Raw genomic sequence first — 22001 nt, 5'->3', positions numbered from 1 at the left:
GTTGCTGCTGCTCCTGTTGTCACCCTCGGTTAACACCAGAGAGAAAAAGGGATGGCCGGCGCTTCACAGTATCTCTATTACTGGCAGCTTGGCACGAAGGTGCGCATCAGTGGCACTTGGGAAGAAAGTTGACTCGGTGCCCACCGGAATGGCTGACGACACCACCACTCGCGGGTGGTAAATATGGAGTCTTTCAGTAATGACTGAACACATAAACACTCAGCTAGCCACAGCAGTGCGCCAGCTGAGTCATAACATCCACTCACCAAACAATGGCAATGTTAAATGGATTTTTGATTTGCCCGCCAGGAACAGCGGCGAACAATCGTGTTCGACAAAAAGTACCAAATTTAAAAGTTATGTCTCCTCCCGCTCTCGCATTTTGAGGAATCGCGATCCATCTTTCTGCTGTCAGTTTAAAACACTTTCCGGAGTGGATGTAATCTAACTTCTAACTGTACCCTAATGTGATATTTTAAGACTTTTAAAGCATGTTTGACGGATGGTGATGTGGAGTGGGTGGTAAGGCTCGAAGGAAAAGTAAACGCTACATTACAGCAGGCGGGGTCCACCATCCATCTTTCATCGCTCGGGTTTATGCAGTGTATGACAAACAAAGTGTCACCGATAGAGAGTGACAGACAAGCTGTTCCTTAAAGAAACTGTCCTTGCCACGTTTTGCTTCTCAAACTAGAATTAAGTTATAAACACACACATAGTGGTCAAACATAAAAAAAAGTGCATTTATCAAATACTAGTCTTCAACACAACTTTGAAGTACTTTTACTTTACTTGAGTGTTTCCATTTTATTTGCTTTATATTTCTATCCAACTTCATTTCAGAGGAAAACCTATTGTTCTTTTTGCTCCACTACAGGTTCATGATAATTATAGCTTTTCAGATCAAGATTTTCTCAGTAAACTTACGAATTTGTAAAATACGACACACTGTTATGGATTAAACTACTCAGCTGTGTATTACGTACTTAAAATTTGTTCCACTGAAACCAGCCACAGCCTCAAAATCTGCTTATATTTTAATACGCCAGTGATAGTAATTGAAAAATATAACATACATACAATAATAATTTAACAAAAGGGGCATTGTGCTGGCCAATGACTTATACTTAAAGCTGCACTAATCAATATTTTACTGAAAACAAAGGATCAAATGACTGCGTGTTATGTTAAAAGGGGTCGCTCATAGTGAATTATCACACGACTCTGCAGCTCTCAGCTCTACACATCTTTAAATGTGCAGTAACCGATTTTTGGCAACTTGGGGGCAGCGGAAAAATCTTTGAACACAACAACGGCAAACTATCGCCTTTTACTTTGATATGGCAAACCTGTCAGCATACAGTCACCTATTTACACATTCAGCAGACTTAAACACACATTTGGACTCGTGTGTCTGGAGACCTAACACAAATAACAAATAACACAAATATCTGGCTCTTTAGCTGCTAATTGCCTCCACGGTATTCACCAGTTAGTCCCCAACTTTGTCTGTGTGCAGTTAAACGCCGAGCAGGCGGTGTAACGTGGGTTTTTAGAGCTCTTCCCCTGAACATAGCTGCCTGCTGCATCGGAGCAACACTGGAAAGCCAAACAATGTAAAGCTATGCAGAACTGAGGGAATCTATAGGCTCAGGTGATAATTCTCTGTGGGGTCATCACAACGAGTGACCCTTTTTTACATTTTAACCCATTTTTAATGTACTGTAAATATAGCGATTCGAGCTGCTTGAAGCACATTGATCTGTTTTTAAGCCTGCAAACCCTTATTAGCCTCGTTTCTAGCAGCGGCAGGTAGCCATTTCCAGCAAACAAGCTCTGATAAACCACAAACACACAGCCTCCCCAGCACCAAATGGCCCAGACAAGTTAACGACTAACTAGTGCACATTGTGGAACATGTAGTGGCTAAAGAGCCAGGTATACCGTGTTAATGTTGTGTTGTTGCATGCTCTGTTGTCCCAAGTTGCCAAAAACTTTATTAATTTATTGATGCAAGTAAAAGTATAATGCAAGGCCTTTTACTTCAATGTTTACATTGTACCACCACTTACAGTCTATACCAACAGTCAACATGATTCACAGAAAAAAAATCACTAAGGCTTCGATCTGTTGCTGCCAAATCTCCAAAGTACAAGTACTTGTTCTAATATGTGTATTTACACAAACTGCTAGTTGTTATTCGTTGTTGTTAAGCTGTTGAAACAGTTGCATATTTGTAATTATGACTGAAGGAATGCAAATCTGCAGAGATCTTTTCCCCCTCTTTCACAGGTGTAACAGGAACAGATGTTCAAGTTTGGATGCAACTGAAGTGAATAAACAGATGTTTTGGATGTTTGGGGTTTTGAATTCTCACCTGACTGAAATAGATAATGGTTTATGCCCTCGCTGTCAGCACTGCAAACAAGTGTGTAACACAGTTGATTCAGGGAGTGGGAGATTGAAGTGAACAAGTCTGGATTCTCTGGATGAGCAAAAAATCTTTTTCGCAGCCTTTTTCTTCCGCTTTTTTAAATGTTAACACGGGGAGGCAGGATGGCACGGACAAGTCAAACAACTGTAACCTCAATTTCCAAAAAAGAACAGTAAGACTGGACTTCCGCCAGTCAGCCTTTCAGTTTTTCATCTGTCAGTTGTCTGTATTGACATGATATAACGATCATGGTGAATACTTAAATAGGCCACTGACATTCAGTAGGCTAGGACTGGGAGTAACATTACTGTACGTACATTCTATACTATGTATAATTTACTGTCTAGTGGATTTATATGGTCCTATATACCCAAAAGGAAACACATTACATCAAGTTCTTGGATTTTTCACAACCAGAATGAGTTATGATCATGTGATGAATTCATATTCTATAAGCATTCATTTTCATTTGGCTAATGGGCTACTCCGCGGCAATTATGTTTGCATGAAAGTCGTTTCAAGTAAAATGTGCTCAAATGAAGACATGAAGGAGAGATTCATCAATTAATATCTCTGGCTCATACTGCAAGATGGATGTAGCTGCTTAGACGTGAAAATCATACCATTATTCCATCTGTTCCCAGCAAAAGCCCTCAGATTTCAGAAGCGACTCACTGGTTATTAGTGATTGGATTTCAAAGCCTACAGTGGAGTATCGGGGTGTGACACACAAATACTGATTTCTCACAGGATCATAACAAATTGATCCATCTTCCTGATGTAGTTTGCCTTTTTCAAACAAATCTGCAGCAATCAATGCAAAGCCTCAGCTCGACTCCCTCCACTGGTGCAACACTGAGCAACTACTAGACAAAGAAGGAGATGGCGGATAGGTTACCCGTGCGCATTTGCTGCCAGCTCCGCAGCTAATTAGAGAATCGGAAAGCTGCAACACAACAGAAACGAGTCAATAGTGAGGAAAAAAGATTGAGCAAGGCCGAGGGTGTGTCCAGTGGCGGCTGTGGACCCGCATGCTAATGGTGCTGTGGGTCATTAGCATTGGCAGGACAGGTGGGAAAGTGCCGTGCTCAAAGTGTGCAGGTAGCACTCGGCAGCGTGCAGCGATCCCCTGGCAGCTGACGGATCAGACGAGCGAGGGGAGCAACTCCAGCTGATCGCCAATGTGCCTTGCCGACCGCCGTCACGCAGAGATGAAGCGCGAATTGATATCTTCAGTCGTTAGCTGTTTTGATAGTTCCTTTGTAAATGTTTGGACACGGCTGTTTAAGCACCTAAATCTCGCATCTCTTTCACTTTTAAGTTTCTCCCTGAGGGCTTTTTTTTTTTTTACCAACTTCATAGGTTCACCTGAAGCCACACTGCAGAACACATCTTGTGCACGCCCCCTTCGTGTCCCCAACCTTCCCGACATATCGCTGGTTACCCCTTACTTTCTTCTGTTACACTACCAATTTAACGTCCAGAAAAAATTAAAATAATTGCAGAAATAAATGAGCTTCACCTCCATCTGTCCTCTCATTTTTCCCTGACACACTCAGCTTTTAGAGAACGAAGAAGTCCAGAACTGCTGTTCTGCATAGTGATGTGGTTATTATCGCTGTGATGAGGAGGTAAGGCAGGGTGACAGCTGTTTTTAAAACCTGAGCGAGCTCACTCCAGAGAGGAAATTTTTTTTTTTCAGCAGTTTTTCCCCTCCCCCATCTGCAAACAACAGTTTTCTACCCTGCCAGTATTCCGTCCGTCCACCTCATTAGTTTGGAGGCAGGAAACCAAATGACGCTCAATTACAAAGTCATCAAAGGCCATCTGAAGTCCTGTCTCAGCAAGCAGGCCCCAGAAAAACAGCACTGTGGGGCCTGGCGTGCAAAATAATGCTGAATTCAGTCAAAAAAAGATGGAAGCCCTAAAAGAGACCAGGAGGATTTATTTAATTGACAATGGTGTTGTCCACTTGTTAAACAGAACCATCACCGTAGGACAGGAGAGTCTTTTGGCTCTTGTCAGAATGAATAATACCTTATTCTCTGTACACTGTGATTACATGAGGAACGTGGGGAAAAGAAGGACATTCAGGAGCTCTCCCGGGGTGGATTCATTTTCCCAATTATTGGCTTGAATCCACACTCTCCTTGCCAAATAATTAAAGACACATTCTCCCCAAAATAGAAGTGTGGCCTGCCTGTGCCTGGCGAACGAAACTGAACTCCAATTGAGATGAGAGTGCGACGTGCATCGCTGCTCCATGAATCTCATTTCCCATTAGAAACTTGTTCATCCTTATTATCACGTATGCGCTGTTTGGCTTCAGCCATTTGCTCAGGCAGGAGGAGAGGAGCGTTTTTGTTCTCAGGCACAGGGAAATGAGGCCAGTCAGTGTGAGGTTTGTTTTTCTGGGTCTCTAAGGAGCTTACAGTAAACAGCACGCAAGGAGCTGTCTTAGCAATGCTGAGTCCTGGCTGCAGGATGCACAAGAGGAGTTTCACTGAAAAGCAAGACATCCATCAACCAGTTGAAAAACGTGTGACTACATTTGTGAGGGTTAACTCGCTATGTCCATTGGATAGATTTTACAAATTAGTGTATTTATGTCCCGCATGTTTTCTATTGTATTTTTGCTGGCTGCAACATGAGGGGTCTCCTCTGAAGCTAAAATATAGGGTTGGGTATGCTTGAAAAAAAACTTGGCTGCATGACATTTCGTCCGACTACGTCTACAGGCAAAAGGGCTTATAGCTGTTCCAAATGGCCACCTTTGAACCCATGGCAAAAAGGGCCTTCATAGCCTCCTTTAGGCTCCATCACACTGCCTACCTGGTCTCTCTCCAAGGAATCTGTGGCATGTCTTTGTATTCTCAACTCGGTGAATTTTACAAATGGGGATAACGGCAAACTCTCCTCGAGAGCAGTGTTTGTGTTGCACTTTGTGGAAGGGCAACAGAAGTAGATGAAGAGAGAAGTTGAGAGGAAGGTTCACACCTTCACCTACCGTTGCGCATTCGCATAACAGGCCAATCGCTGCATAAAGTGGGAACAACTGTTATACTATAGTCCGAGTAGTCTGTGTTGGAAAGTTACAAATATTGTCGAACACGGCATCTCCGATTCTGACATCACAAAGGGGGTTTTAAACATTGTTAGACGACCCGAAAAGAACTGAGTTTGAAGCATATACAGGCTTTAAAGTGAAATGATGAGAAATGAGTGAGACTTCTAATAGGTAGATCACTATAAAATAACTGCGTATGTGATATAAATGCCTAAAAAACACGACAAGTCCAAAACAAAACGCTCGTAACTGCTCTTTAGGACAACTCATCGTCTGATCGGATATCCCTATCGGCAGGATGACATCATTTCCTGTGCCTTCCAAAACCATCACAAATCACTGCTGGGAAATAACTCCGTTTTATGATAATGGTTTGGTTAGGCTTAGACAGAAAAGCAACTGGGTTCTAGGGAAAGATCGTGATTTGCGAATAAATGACAACTTTGTTAAGGGTAGGGCAGTTTCGTTGTCATGGTTACTATAATAAACGCTTGGTTATGATTAGGGAATGATTATGGTCAGGCTTAAGGGAAAAAAAAACAATACTGACCGTTGGTTAGAAATGGGAAACCAACAGCATTCTCCTGTGTTAGTAAGTTCTCTTACATTTTCTTGAACCATCCATTCACCTTGACCTCCTCCCTGCGTGGACTTTTTGCCGCTCTACAACAACGTCAGCTGACTTCCGTCATTGATCCAGACTCACAAGAGTCATAACTCCTATGGATACCAGAGGTCTTTAGCACTTGAATATAATATTAATTAACTCGGTCATTTAGAATTTCCAGTATTAGATACTGAGCCATACTCGATTTTGACAAAGTCGTATTCTGTTCTGCCAAGTGACATATCCTTTTTACAAGTATTCAAAGACAGAGGGTACCCTTCAATTCAGTAGCTTAAAAACACAATCTGGCCACTGGAAAAAGAGAATGGCATGTTTTTGTCTTTTAAAATCTAAGAAAATATGACTTTCTTCCTGCTCTCTAGGAATCTGCAGCTGCAACTTTGAAGCACTAACTAACTAATTAAAACCCATTACAGTACTTCAGCAGTGATGCCTTTGTGGAACAGAATTAATACAATTAATAAGTGATTTATTGTACAGAGGGTTTTGTCATAATCTCATATACATCCTTACTTGTCTTTCATTGGAAGTACTCCTCCAGATTGTTGTTCTTATGTTTTGTTTTTTCTCCATCTTTGATGCTGCGGGGTTGCTGTCATGGATTTTTCACACTGAACCTTTGACAGTCAGTCAACACTGGGAGGTCTTTTTCACTGGACTTTTTAAAACATAAAAAAACCGGTGGCCACTTCTTCACATGCTAACCACCCTGCGGGTTAAGGTTCACTGTATCTCCTTGTATGCACAAAAATATTTTTCCTGAGAAATACTATGCCTTTTTACTGGGGGTTTTATAACATAAAAATCTGCCTTAAATGGGGTTTTAACCAGATCTGTTTCCCTCTGCTCTCCAACTCCAGATGTGCACTGAATGAGGCGTCTCTATTATGGTTCAGAAATCCACTGGAAGTGTTTCAGAAACGGTTCGTCTTCAAGCAGTCTGTGATTCAGCAATCCAATTCCAATATGCAATACTGATACGAGTTGTTTTGCCTTTATGTTTTTTGTTTTACAAGGACATCAAGCTGTTCATTTATAATTTACGTGGTAACATACTTTGAGGCTGTAGTTTTAAATCCTGTATACAGCCAGCTGTCTTATCTTTATTTTAGCATAATGAAAAATGCTTCACAGGCTCTGCAGGAGAAGTAACATAAACAAACTACTAAAAGATAGTTTGCTGTGTTTACCTAAGAACAATTAAATATTACATAAATGTTACTTTACATTTATATTCAATCACAAATGAATTTTGGTTTCACAAGAATATCACATTCATTGTTTAGGTATTACAGCCATTTTTATACATTGTCCCTCATTTTTAGAGGCTCAGAAGTAATTGGGCAATTGACTGACTGAATCAGTTTCATGGCCAGGTGAGGCCTGTTCCCCTGTTATTTCATGACAAACTAAGCAGATAAAAGGTCTGGAGTAGATTCCAACTGTTGAATTTGCCTTTGGTAGCTGTTCAGGGGAACTCTCAATATGCGGTTCAAAGAGGTGTCGATGGAAATGAAGGAGGCCATCATTAGGCTGAAAAAAAGATACTAACCGATCGGTCAGAAGCAGAGAGTTTAGGAGAGGCCAAATAAACAATGTGGTTCATTCTAAAAAAGAAGGAAAGCACTGGTGAGCTCAGCAACACCAAAAAGGTCTGGAAGACCACGGAAGACAACTAAAGTGAAGCAGAATTCTTTCCTTGGTGGAGGGTTTTTCTTCAGAATGATGGGAAGAGAAGAGTACGGAGAAGGAGAGGAAAAGCTCATGATGCAAAGCGAACCACAACATCTGTCAAACATGGTGGAGGCAGTGTCATGGCATGGGCATGTATGGCTGCCAATGGAACTGGGTCACTGGTGATCATTGATGATGTGACTGCTGATAGAAGTAGCAGGATGAATTCAGTGTACAGGGCTATACCATCCACCCAGATTCAGCCAAATGCTGCTAAACTGATAGGATGGTTCTTCACTGTACAGATGGATAATGACCCAAAACATACTGTGAAAGCAACACAAGAGCTTCTCAAGGCAAAGAAATGGACTGTTCTTCAACGGCCGAGTCAGTCACCTGATTTTGGCTTACTGAAGACAAAACTGAGGGTGGAAAGACCCACAAACAAGCAGCAACTGAAGGCGGCTGCAGTAAAGGCCTGGCAACGCATCTCAAGGGAGGAAACTCAGCCTTCGATGACGTCCAAGGGTTCCAGACTTCAGGCAGCCATTGACTTCAAAGGATTTTCATCCATGTATTAAAAATAATCCTGATATTTCTAATTATGTTGGTTTGTCCAATTACTTTTGAGCCTCTGAAAATGAGGGACTATGTATAAAAATGGCTAAAATTCCTAAACAGTTAATGAATTAAGGCTGAAAGTCTACACTTCAATCCCATCTTGTGGCGGTGTACAGAGGCAAAATTACAAAAATTGTGTCACTGTCCAAATACGTATGGACCCAACTGTACATATCATCTGGCTTGGAAATGCCTCCAGGAGGAGCTGGAAAATGTTGGAGGGGAGAGGAACGTGTGGGCTACCTTGCTTAGCTTGCTGCCACTGTTACCCCGGCCTTGAATAAGCAGCAGAAAATGGATGGATAGATATTATTATGATTATAGGATACAGTGATAATTATGAGCACCGAAGCAAGAAAAAAATGGTAAAATTGGGTGCCAATTTGCAATTAAAGTAATTATGGAATAATAGATTTTAATATAATGATATACTTACAACAAAAATTGACTTTGGCAAAAGGTTTTTATATACACTCATTACTATTAATCCAGTGTACATTATTGTTGCTGGGGCAGAAAACCTTAGGCCAGACTTGGATAGTAGGGCAAACCTTTATAACATATATGTATAATATAGGATCCATCTGACTCTAAAAACTGATGTTGGAAAACAACCTAGACCAACTCTATGTTCTGTCATTTGATCATATCATTAACAATTAAGGTTCTCAATATGCATATTTCCGGCTGTTTGTTCTGAAATGAGTAAAAAATCATTTGTGGGTTGTAATGTTAAGCATTACCATGAATTTCCTACTTGAGATGCGAGCTAGTCCGGCGAAAAACAGTCCTGGCGCGTAACAACAGCGGGCCAGTGGTTGAGAATCTGCAGTCACGTCTACATTGGGCTCTGGCACACCGGCCAGACTGGCATCGGATCGTCGCTGGCAGCCGCAATGGAGCCCGCATGTGACGCATCGTATTCCGGTGGAAACAGGGGTAAGAGGCCACTTGTGTGATGTTTGATGAGAGGTTGGTGCTTTTTCTTTTTGTCATAATTGAATTAAGACACAGCCTTGTGTAAATTTAACAAACAGTGACATTCTGTTTTGTCACCCCGTGACAGCAGCCGCTGTTTGCTTTGGAGGCTACTGTCACTGGTGTCATTGGTCTGTCACTGATGTTGTTACTCATGCCGACAGCTTTGCGAGAACTTGTCTTCTTTTGTTGTTGGAAATAATAATAACGCAGAATAAACTCCAGTGTCTGCTGTGACACCAGCAGTTACAGTTTGTATTACTGGTGTCATTTTTCTGTCACTGGTGCTATCACTTATTCAGAGGGATGATGTCCTACCATCATAGCTGTTTTATTGGTACTGATGAATGAATAGAGGCAAAAGGAAAAGGACTGAAGAGGATCGGTAGATAATCCCTATGTAACATAGGCTACAGTTTATCACCGATGTCTTTGTTTTATCATTTGTGCTGCCACTAAAGGCGACATGTTTCTGTTATCTTAAATATTTTATCTGCAGTGATAAATTTCACAGCATAATCTAAACAAAATAATCTTACATATCATAATCCGTTACTGTGTGCCGCCAGCTGTAGTGTTTGGTTAATGTCACTGGTCTGTCACTGCTGCCATCACTCAGGGGCCTGGTTGTCTGTAAGTCTTACTTATGCAAAGAAATAAAGTAATAATGACTAAAATAAACACATGGAGAGGAAGTGACTGTGGTCTTTACTGTGTCACTTATGTGTCACTACTGCCATCACTCCCCAAGGATGTTTTTGTAAGATCATAGACATTTTACTCTGTGTCGTGAGAAAAAGAAAGAAAAGTGCAAACAAAGTCATGGTCTAGAGATGACTTGTTAGCGAGATGGAGTGGGTAGGACTTTGTTGTCTGTTTCCTCTCTCTCTCTCTCTCTCTCTCTATATATATCTATATATATAGATATATATATGTATGTATGTATATAACAACACCACTCTCATTTCCCTGTGTAAAAGACAGAGCTGGAGCCAGTAGGCAGTTACCTTAGATCGGCAGGTTCGAAGGAGGAAACTACCAGCCGGGCCCGGTGCAAAGTTCAAAAATACACCTAGCAGCACCTCTAACGCTCGCAACTTAACACACTGTATCTTGTGCGCTTAGTCGGTAACACTTTGGTCAGAGCCAGGCTAGCTGTTTCCCCTTGCTTCCAGTTAAATAACCTAATCTAAGATAGATAAAATAATCATGAGAGTGATGTCGATCTTCTCTAAATCTCTACAAAAAAAAAAAAAGCAACCAAGAAATATATGTTGAAAAGAAGGTTTAATGTTTAGCTATTTCATTATATTTTCTGTACATATTACCTACTTAGCAGCTGAGAGCAGCAAATGTAAAAACTTTCAGTAACTGGGATTAGGCTGACTCACACTAGTGTTACACTACATCACAGTACGTTTGCAGGATGAAAGCGTTATGGATTATGTTGTTCACAAGTTGGACTTTTTTTAAGCCTCACACTTGTCCTGGTGCTTTGTAGGGGTTGTTAGTGTTAATGTGTTGCCAGAGGTCTCTCTCCGCAGCCTCTACTCACTCAGGCAGACATTGTCGTGGAAAAAAGCGAGGAAGTCGTTGCATTGTTCCCTGTGGTTGCCACTCGCTGCACAGGAGCACCAGGGTCCCACGTTCGATGTGGAGTTGTCAAGGTAGTTGGGAGTTATTGTGCTTCCTGTGGAGGGGAGAAGAGCGGGAAGCACCACAGTTCTGTGAGTTTACAGGCAAACTACAACATTTCAGCACACTAAGCTAAAAACTTCTCGCATTACTGGGTTTACAACACAATCGCCGAATCTGACCACAAGATCACCTTAACAGGTAGTAATCTCTTTATTTAGGTTAGCTAAACTGAATATTTACATTTTTTGCTGTCTTTTGTTATTCAAGCAATTCAGCCTGTGGCACTGTGTCTTCTAAAGCAATGTTCGTCTTGTAAACGCCTCATGAAATGTGCGGTTTTTTAAATAAAGGCAAAAACTGTTTGACTGAGGAGTTTAATGTCCCAACAAATTGAACATCTATGCAGAATTCCGGCTGATTTAATCTTGTTATGCTTAGCCTATTATTACCTTACCCTGATTAAGATAATCAAATAAAGGCATTTACACATGGCAATTTATATCATCGCATTATTGCCCTAATCAGTTTAAGACTGAGTTATTAGGGTGCATGTAAATGTATTCACTGAAACAGAAAGTGAGAGGAATTTCAAAAACTGAATAGATGAAAGCAGAATGTAACAGCCAGCTTAGTTAAGCATGCGGCCCGGTGATCAAATGTTGACTGGCTAAATCCCAGCTGCTCACAAGGCTCGACATAACCGAGCCAAGAAAGTCGTTCTGTATGTGTATTTGCTATCTCAAAGGAAAGGGTAATGGAAACCAGCTAACATGTTTTGAAGATGATCGGATCTTTCGTGACATGCAGTTGTTTGAAATATGATTTTCTTTTTGGATGTATTTACGATATACAGTATATCTAGAAAAAAAAAGACGGAACTCCTATCTTATACAGTATCCTCCTCTTGATCTCTCAGTGAGTCTTATTTGATTCTACAAAAGATGAAGTCCAAACAACAAGTAGAGTGGCGGTTGTTTAGCTTTCCCTTTAGTTTTCTGAGATTCAGATATGCATATTGCCTGGGCAGGCAGCTTGGTGCCCTTTGATATGTGCAGCGGCCCACAGTGCAGAGTCCAGGCACCATCACAGAGGCCTCTCAGATGTATTCTTTTTAGTCTTTTCTGCCTTTAGAGCTTTTCAGCAGGAAATGATTGGGAAGTCATTCTCTGGGCAGGGTAAGATAGCCTTGTCGCTTGTATTTTTAAACGAGGTGAGAAATAAAATTGCTGCACTTTGAGGCAGTGTGCTGAAAAACTTCTGATTTACCTCCTTCGATTTTCTGGGTCCCAGGCTTCCAAACAACAACACCTCAGAGTCTCACTTCTATCTCAGTTGTCTAGAATGGCCAATCACTGCTGCACACCTTTCCCCTCTTTCTTCCTTTATCTGTCTTCAGTCCCTCACAAACCAAACAACTTTTTTCCCCCCCTTCTTGCAGCAGTTCAGTGTGGTATTCTTGTCCCGTAATGATATGTTTAGACTGAGTGGCTTTTAAAAACCTTTTGTGCATTATGTGATCTTTTGTTAAGTTTTTATCTAAAGTACAATAAGCCGTGCTCTATGCCCTGCCCGCTGGCTCCCACTCATCATCACATCAGGGATAATTCTCTCAAAACAGCGCTCAATAGTTGTTATTGCACTACTTATAATTCCAACGACTTGGTCGGGCATGCTGTAGCCACATTAATCAGCCCTCCATCGATCATTGAACCGAGCTTCTCATCACAATCCTTGATTCATTCTTTTGAGCCCTGTTCAGTGCACTTGTCTGCTCTCCGCCTTCCTCCCTCTAAAACCTTTTTTATTCCTGATCCATCACAGAAGGTGGGTGAGCCAGAGCTGGCACGGAAAGATTTAGTTCTTACCTATCAGGCCGGTGTATGCAAGTAGACATGCTCCGTAGTTCTCCTGCTTGCAGCCACTGGTGCTCAGCTCGGAGGGTTGGCAGTCATACTGGAACTGTGCCCAGCGAGACCTGTGGGAACAATAACATGCCATCCATCATTTACCCGTGCTTGGCGGCTGCACACATCGTGTCACTGATTGTTGGCCGGCGACGGTGCTTTCTCTCAACGACAGCATATGCATCTGAAACCCACAGCGCTCATCTACCTACATATACTCCTACATTAATCCCCGCCGCCCTTCTAGATCTCCCGCTCTGCAGCATTTCAACCTCACTCCAGTCACCCCTGGTGACATTCATCCTTCTTTTTCCTTCCTCCCCACTTTCCCCAGCTCCTCGTCTTCTGGAAGGCTGCCAGGCTGTTAAGAGTCAGTGAGGGGAAAACATAGGCCTCGGTTCTGCTTTCTAAATACCATGGGTGCTGTCTGGCAGGCCTGGCCGCGAGGAGATTATACAAATATGGATCTTCCATATAAATACTTCCTCCAACAGCTTCTCTGCCTTCCCTCCTTCACCTCTCCTGCCAGCCGCCTAGACATCTAGCCTCATCATCATCATCGAACAAGGCTATCACGGCCATCATATCGCATCACCCGCCCCCGTGGACTGGCATTTGCAACAGGAGCCCCTCAGGGCACCGCAACTCCCCGCTCTTCCCCTCGTTTGTCATGTCATTGTAATGATGTGCGTAAAACTCAGAGGCTGTGCGCTAACTGAAGGCATCCTCTGCAGGCTGCCGGTTAATCCCGGCTGACTGGTCTGGGATTGGCGGGCCGCGCAGGGGCCTTGAGACGCACCATCCATCGGGGCGGCGGTAGAGAATAATGCCTGATCGATAGCTGTGACAGATGAAGCCCTTTGTCTTCCTGACATTTAAAGAGGAACTAGATTAAATGCTGGCGACCATTTGCTGTCAGAGAGAGGAGGCCGACTGGATGGGTCTGAGAACTCCATGTTTTCAGTCTCCAGTGATGGAGAGAAGTACACCGTCTGAATTTTAATGACATCATATGACATTGATAGGTTTCTGATTTGATGTTTACAATCAGTTTAAATGTGAAATAAATCTTTGTTTTCATCAGTGTATATACTACACAGGGATTTAACTCAGAATAAATATGCTTCGTCAGATCATTTCTTTTCTACAGAGGGTCACCTTTCTGCAAACTAGTCGCTGATCCTGACGATGTCTTGGCTGTATGTTAATACGTGTTTTCCGCGCAATTTGGCAGGAAAGCCATGTGTGAATCCCAAGTGATAATGGCCTTTCTAATAATGACTATTTCACATGGCTACTTGTTGCCAGGCTGCTTCCCCCCAGAAAATGAATACAGAATTTAACTGAAGTAATTAAACGCAGTTAATGAGTATAACAATTGAATTAATTAAACGCAGCTGAATAATTAAATCTAAATGAACGTTATCATACCAACCAGACCTATCTTCCAAGATACACAATGCCATTTATTGTCCTGAGGGACAAAGCATTTAATATTGAAGACAACCGATGTGAGGATCCTACCGCATTTTGTTATTAGTCATCAAAGTCAATTTGCAGCTGCTTTCTTGGATGAGTAATCCAGTGTCTGTCAACATCGTTCTTCTTTTTAATAATCCAAGTTAAAGTTGAAAATACGGTTGTAAAGTTGCAATATATGTACTTAAGTATAAAAGCCTGGAAAGGTGTAATCAATCAACTCGTCATTTGCAAAACAGGTGGTGCTAATAGCTAGTTAGCTTGCAAACTGTCAGTTAGCAAACTGGTTAGCTTAGCCGCCAGCATGATAGTAAGTCCATCCATCCATTCATCATTGCGAAACACGTGGTGCTAGGAGCTTGGTGACACAGCGACCAGGGCTAGTTGGTGAACTGCTACAGCTAAAAAGCTAGCCAGCTCGGAATATGCTAACACTAGTCAGCTACAATAGCTCTCTGAGCTAGCTAGATTGCAAACTGTCAGTTAGCAAACTGGTTAGCTTAGCCGCCAGCAGGATAGTAAGTCCATCCGTCCATTCATCATTGCGAAACACGTGGTGCTAGGAGCTTGATGACACAGCGACCAGGGCTAGTTGGTGAACTGCTACAGCTAAAAAGCTAGCCAGCTCGGAATATGCTAACACTAGTCAGCTACAATAGCTCTCTGAGCTAGCTAGATTGCAAACTGTCAGTTAGCAAACTGGTTAGCTTAGCCGCCAGGAGGACAGTAAGTCCATCCATCCACTCATCATTGTGAAACACGTGGTGCTAGGAGTTTGGTGACACAGCGACCAGGGCTAGTTGGTGAACTGCTACAGCTAAAAAGCTAGCCAGCTGGGAATATGCTAGCACTAGTCAGCTACAATAGCTCTCTGAGCTAGCTAGCTTGCAAACTGTAAGTTAGCAAACTGGTTAGCTTAGCCACTAACAGGACTTTAAGTCAGATCACACAGTTTTTTCAAGAGACATATTTGTACCATCAACTCCTGCCTCATTAGTATCTACAAACAATGCCTCTTTTGTGGAACAGTTTCAAATCTGACAAACAAAGTTAAATAAAAGTGGATTGCTCAAGACAGCTAAGCTACAATAGCTTCCTCTGTTTTTGGTTTCTCCATTCCCTCAAAGGTCGGCACTGTCTAGACAGATTGTTACTGGTCAATTGTGCAAAATTTGCATGTTAAATTTACCAAAGTTGAGCTCAACTTTTGAGCCAATCCACCAATTATGGTGTTTTGATTGAAATGACCTGAGTTTGCCATGTATTTATGCAATTTTAAATGCTGGTATGACTGAGACTTAGGTTGCAGAGCTTGCACTTTGTTAAAGCTGCTTAATCAATATTTATTATAAATTAAGATTGGATCAACTGAGCTTATTTAATAAAATGTTCACTCTTGCAGAGAATTATTACCCAAATCTATAGCTCAGCAGGCTTTTTGATCTCTTTAAGCTCATTGTTTTGGTTTTATAGCCCTTTAATGTTGTGGTTAAGTCTCATTTCTCTCATCAATCGTGTTTTCAGCAGCAGACAGCTGTTGTCAGTAAAAAAAAAAAATATAAAATAAACTAAAATAAAACTCTAATAAACTAACTGTACACTACCTGCCCATCGGGTTGTGAAAAAAACCATTTAGCAGCTAAAAGACAGTTATTTGTCTTAGGCGTTTGTGGAGACCAAAACAGAGCTAAAAGGAGAGTCTCAAAAGCAGGTGGACACAAACATCGCTTCAAATGAATGCAAATTTGCTCCATGTTTGCTGGATAGACAAGCAGAGTTAAGTATTAGCGGTAGTTTCTCCAGGTCTCACAAGTTCCTCCTCCAGCTTGCACAAGTAAGTCGTACAAACAAAGTAGCTGGTGAAGCTGGCAAAAAATGTAACATGACAAAGAGACCAAGATAGCTTTCTCAGTAGCTGGCGGATCAATCAAGATGCCAAATGCGCCAGTAACCCCAGGCAAGTGTTCGCCAACAAGTTAAACATAACAACTCGATAATCTGAGACAGTGTATCAGAGCTTGTTTCTCCATTTATGTCACAGTCCACTTTCTGCTTCTAACGGTCGAAAAACTTTGAATTCAGCTTTAAATCTTGGACAAAAGAGCTTTGGAACAGCACTTGAATGCACCGGGACTTTCCAAATCAATCAGTGTGTGCTGTCATGACTCACCAATTTCAAGTGTCAACTCACTATGAATTCTATTTTATTCTGTATTAAGACAAAACAAGAACACAAAACAAGCAATATCTAATAACTATGGCATGCTTTGGAGGAAGGAAGCATCAATGTAATGTATACATGATTTGTAGTAACTGAGCTCTAACATGTCGAAACAGCTTTGTGATCCTATTATAGAAGCCACATATACTGCAAATTGTCAGTTCAGTGAGTTGAGTTGCAAACTCAGGAAAACAACTGAAAAATGTTCTTGGCAGCAGGAAGAATGTAAGACAAAATCTGTCATTTCTACCTGCACACGTAGTCTGCCTTGCAGATCCGCAGCTGAGCCAGGCAGTTGGGCTTGTCCTTGTCTTCGTAGGAGCAGGACGGCACAATGGTTTGTCTCCGGCGCTCTGCGCAGGCCGTGTCGGTGCAGGGACAGAACAATAGCTCATGGGTATAGTCAGGGGGAACACGGTCAAAGAACTTCCTCAGCGCCTTGTTGCACTTTGGTCGGTTACATGGCCCCGAGCGGGCTGACGGCTGGATGCAGGCCGAGACGTATTCCGTACGAAGCTTCTGACACGTCTCATCTATGTTACACGCCTTGGCAGCATCCAGGCAGCGGTTCACCGTTGTTACTTCAGACTCTAGAAGAAGACACAAATGGAAGGCTGAGAGCAATTCATCATTTTGTGTGGTTTGAGATAATCAAATCCCAGGCAATATTTACCAGTGACTTTGAGGCCTAATTGGAGTTGTTATTGACTTGCTGCTCTCACCTCTAGACTCAGATGCAGTGTTTCATTTAAAGATGAAAACAGAAATGTGTCTCTTGAAGTACAAACTAAACCGAAATGATGATTATATGTAATAGGCCCCCTTGTAATGAATAGAACATGAATGGTGTTTAAATATTGCATGAGCCCGGGCACTGGATGTGTTTCAGCCGAGGCCTAATGGCTGAATATTTCATTCTGCTGGGTTAATGCAGAGTGGCAGCGCTGAGAAAGTGCCTCCTCCATCTCTCCAACTGTACAACAAGGCCTGTAATTACTTCTCCTTCCCCTTCCTCCATCTATCCACCTTTCCAGCACTCCCACCCTACTTCTGGGTCCATCCCTGACTCACCTGACTCCCTCCTTCCCTTGCCATCTTCCTCCCTCGTTGTGTGCCTGCTACTTTCAGCGCTGCCATCTGTCTCTCCCCTTCCCCTATTCAGCTCTCTCTCCCTTCTCCTCCATCCATTCGTCCTCAACTTTGTCCATCTCTGCATCCCTCAGTGCCCATGCTCCCTCTGACTTCCTCGGTAATGAGCCACCTCTGTTGAGGCAGTAGAAAGCCCCTTTCATAACCATCTTTTTTAGCCGCATTATTTCCCAATCCGTCATCATGCTGTATTTTTTCCCCCAGAGACTTCCCAGTCAATATGACCATGATGACACTCAGCTCCTCTGGCAGATAGCGGCGCTCATTAGTTTGTAAACTGCCTGTAGTTGTGTCTCCTGGCGGGTTCAGCTCTAACCAAGCTGTCATATAAAATATGAATGGCCGTGGAGAGAAAGCACACAACCCACCAGAAAGCATAGGTTATTCCCAACTTAACTGTTAAGAAGCAGAGGGGGAGGCAGGGGCAGGTTGGGAAGAGGGTGATGGAACTGCAGGGTGGGATGACAAATTGCATCCAGTGGCAACATGCGTGAAAAACTGAATATGCACATAAGTTTTCATGTGAAATCCTTGTCATTGTGGGTTTTTTTTAGGCCATTATTTATTCAGAGGAGACTTGCTGATGCATGAATGCTCTTATCCGGGAATATCCTGCTTCACATTCATGCCCTACACACATTTACACCTCTGAGCTGCCCAGTACAACCACAGTCCTGGGCTGTTCTTCACTGGAGCCACCGGAGGCCGAGTGCACTCACGCTCAGGCTTGTTTTCCAGTCGCAAACCTGGTTCTGTAATATTCATCATCGCACATAAAAATGTTAAATCTACTTTGAAAATAACATGTCTGAGGTTAAAGTACTGACTTTAAAGTCATTCGTGTCCCCATTACTCTTCAAAACGCAATTTTCTTTCCCCCTCACTTTTCTTGCACAGGTCGGTTTTTATTACTAAAATCTCTGATTATTGCCCTCCTACTGTCCACCCACTGTAGTCCAAACGGGAGAAAAGAGCAGATAAAAATGGTGATACATTCATCTTAGTCGCCTTCAGTTATTACCATGCACTCATAATAATACAGTTGACAAGCAGCAGCGGGAGGTGCAGTGAGGGCTATGCTAATTTTTCTTGCCCTGGGTATTGCTTCACAGGCTACATACAGCCTGCCCCCACAGTATGGAGACCGAAAGGAGGACACTACTTAGGGCTGAAAAAAGTACCTCACCCCAATTATTGAATCTGTCTCTTATTTTCTTATTTTCTAGTAATGTTTAGTCTAGCGTATGTATATGTGGAGGAACATAATGGAACCAAACCTACGCCACTGCATAATTGTAGCGTGTTCCAAACTACTGCCATGTCCACTAATGCCTTGCCTTTTTTTTTTTTTTTTTTCCGGGCATGACACTGGACGAGAATTTAATAATCAACAGACAGACTGTCAGTGAAGTATTCCTTTTAGATGTCTTTGAGGATGGTCACACTCATATTTGATCAGCAATACAGAAACTCTAGCCTTTTTTAATAAAGCCTCCCTTGAGACGTTGCACTTTGCCGCAGGACAGCGATGGGGCTAGAGCTGCTACGCTGTTCACCTAATCTAGACGTAAACATCCGCAGTTTAAAGCTCTGTACTTTACCCTCATAGTCATTGTATCGCTTCTGATCCAAAGTATTACTCCTTATTGCTTTACAAAGCTTTTGACCAACCCATGGCATCAGAGACCCAAAGAAAACAGAACTGTTGGTATTTTCCTTACATCCGCGGTGCATGAAGTAGAAAATCGTAGTGAGGAAAACCAATTTCAACCAATCCCAGAAGCCAATGATGCATAAAAGGCTTATTTCTTGGTGATAAACATCTAATGTGTTTTAACAGAGGCACTTTCTTAATACCACTGACTTGACTTTAGTTGAATAATTAATTGGCATAGGATGAAGTACTTTGTTGTTCGAATACTCCTCAAAATAGGATGAGTTGTGGCTGTGGCTTATATCTTTGAAAAGGGTCATCTCCTCTGTTTGAGAGAGAGATGCTATAAGGGCGGAAAAACATCCATTAATCATGTCTTTGTTGTTTTGGCAGACGGCTTGTTGAGATGCATGGCATGGATGTCAACTCTGACCTCCCGTAGAGTCGCTGGAGTGAAATTTACGAGGAGGCAGTACAGTGCGGGTCCGGTGCTGTAGTAATTCAGCGCAGCCTAAAACGAGTGGTGTCATTTCAATAATCAGCTTATGCATGAGGTCACAAAACACATGATCCAGGCTGTTAAAGGGGACGTCTAATTAAGTGGAACTGTTTAGAGTTTTTCTCTCGGTTTTTGTGTGCATTTTTCCCACTTATAGACACCCACTGTCTCCCACAAACAGGTGGGGACAGTTTATCCCATTTCCCCTAATCTGTGAACCCACTCAATTATGCACAACAAGCCCGTAGAAAATGAATTGGTTGAGGAGACGAGGGTGAATGTTACCGCGTGCCTGAGGATTTTCTGGGAATCCTGAATGGTGCTGAGCTGACATCACCACAGCAGTGCACCGCTGAGATTCACAGTGGGTTTGAAAAAAATGGCTGGCTGAGATGTTGTGGGAAGACCCATGAAAAGGAAGGGAGCCTGAGAGGAGCTGTAGTGTACAGTAGCTCTGCCGTGGGCGAGTGTGCGTCTGCTTATGCTACAGAGTGGATACGCAGGAGAGTCGGTCGTGGTATGACAGTGTGTACTGTTTTGCTTTTTTGGTTTACATTAAATAGACACCCTCCCCTACTCCATCTTTCCTCTAAAATCTAGGTTTTCTAAATGGAGGAACATCGGACTGAAACCAAATTAAATCTGCTACAGACAAATTTAAGTGTCATCTGATATTTTATGTAAAAATACTCCTGTCGTTTTCAGCCCAAATCAAAAGGTGGGAGTACAATAGAAATCGAAATACCATCTCTACTAATTTAGATGCCCCTGTTTTACTACCTTCAATTTAGATATAAAATAAAATACACCAACAAGAAGCTAAATCACCAATTAAAGGAAGATTCCATTGTTCTACTGCCTGGGTCTTATTTTTGTACTTAAACCACTCCAGTTGGTTATGGTAACACATTCACGTATATATTTTTTATTTAAAGAGGCCATTAAGGGCTGTTAAGGTTAAGGTTAAGTTTAACCTCTCTTAAGGTTCATAAAAACCTTAAGAGAGCGCTCCGGAAATGTCGGTAATAATTCCTCATTGCACAAGAAGTGAAAGTGCAGTAGGTCAACATTAAATCAGGAGGTGAGACTGTGGACTGTGATTGATGTCTGGATATTTCCAACAGCAGTTTGATGTATAATTTTACTTGTCACCTTAGTTCCGTCTTCCATCCAAGTCCGGCTAACCTAGGGGTTAAACAACATTATGTGTCATTTAAAACCTGTCCGATCGACTTACTGCTCGTGTTTCGTGCCCTTTCAGGCTGCACTCTAGAGATGTCACTGCATCCCTAGATCTCAGAAACTACCCTGGCCAGCAGGATTATCAATTACCGATAGAAACCTATGTAATAAAACCGGAACGGTCCTTTAACTGGCTGTGCGCGCGCACCCTCGTACGGTGCTGTGGGCAATCGTCACGTTTAATGTCGCCTTGCGGTACTTCAGTTTTCAAATCATAAAATTTGTATTTGACATTGATGCCCCATTGCCGTTGGCGGCTGCCAACAGGCAGAACTAACTAGTGCAACTTTAAAATCGTAAGGTTACGTCAAATCACATAATAAATATAATAAACATCGCTGTTTATCTAGTTTTGAAAAAAAGACGCATTTTGAGACAGTGAGCATCTGCTTATTTTCTCCGGAGAGAGAGAATGATGTATAAGCTCAGTATTACCAAAATGACACCATACTGTATATAACAGACAGATATGAATCCAGTTTTCAGGAACACATGGAATGCATTAACCAGAATTATAAAAAAATCTGAGGATTTCATTAGTGAAATAATAACATTTCCAATATGAAGGGAATAGAACAGCGAATTTTACTCGTTTTTGCATTGGTGTGATTATACAGTATTGAAGTTATCGTTATTCCCATTATCTGTCCCGGAAAACGGCTTCTAAGTAAGCCGGTCCCTCAACTTGGAGACCAGTTGCAAAACTACCTGAATCTTAGAGAGCCGGTCTCACCGGATGCATTTCAAGTAATCTTTAAATGGCTGGGAGGCAGGCACGTCTGGCCGATTCATATTGCCCCTGTTTGATCCTTG

At 42.2% G+C, this 22001-nt stretch overlaps 1 protein-coding gene across 1 annotated transcript in view; it reads right to left on the bottom strand.

Moving 5' to 3' along the window:
• gfra4a (GDNF family receptor alpha 4a) overlaps positions 1-22001 on the bottom strand; it is a 125089-nt gene that overhangs the window by 7258 nt on the left and 95830 nt on the right. Inside the window, exons 4-6 of the mRNA XM_040137820.1 lie at positions 16895-17234; positions 12906-13015; positions 10958-11092 (exon numbers count right to left, since the gene is read on the bottom strand). Coding sequence (XP_039993754.1) covers positions 10958-11092; positions 12906-13015; positions 16895-17234 — 585 coding nt within the window. The remainder of the gene's footprint in view (positions 1-10957; positions 11093-12905; positions 13016-16894; positions 17235-22001) is intronic.

This window comes from Xiphias gladius, chromosome 10, assembly GCF_016859285.1.
Source record: "Xiphias gladius isolate SHS-SW01 ecotype Sanya breed wild chromosome 10, ASM1685928v1, whole genome shotgun sequence".
Classification (NCBI taxonomy): domain Eukaryota; kingdom Metazoa; phylum Chordata; class Actinopteri; order Istiophoriformes; family Xiphiidae; genus Xiphias; species Xiphias gladius.
Note: the sequence above shows the minus strand (reverse complement) of the source record. Positions and strands in the feature narration are given on the sequence as shown.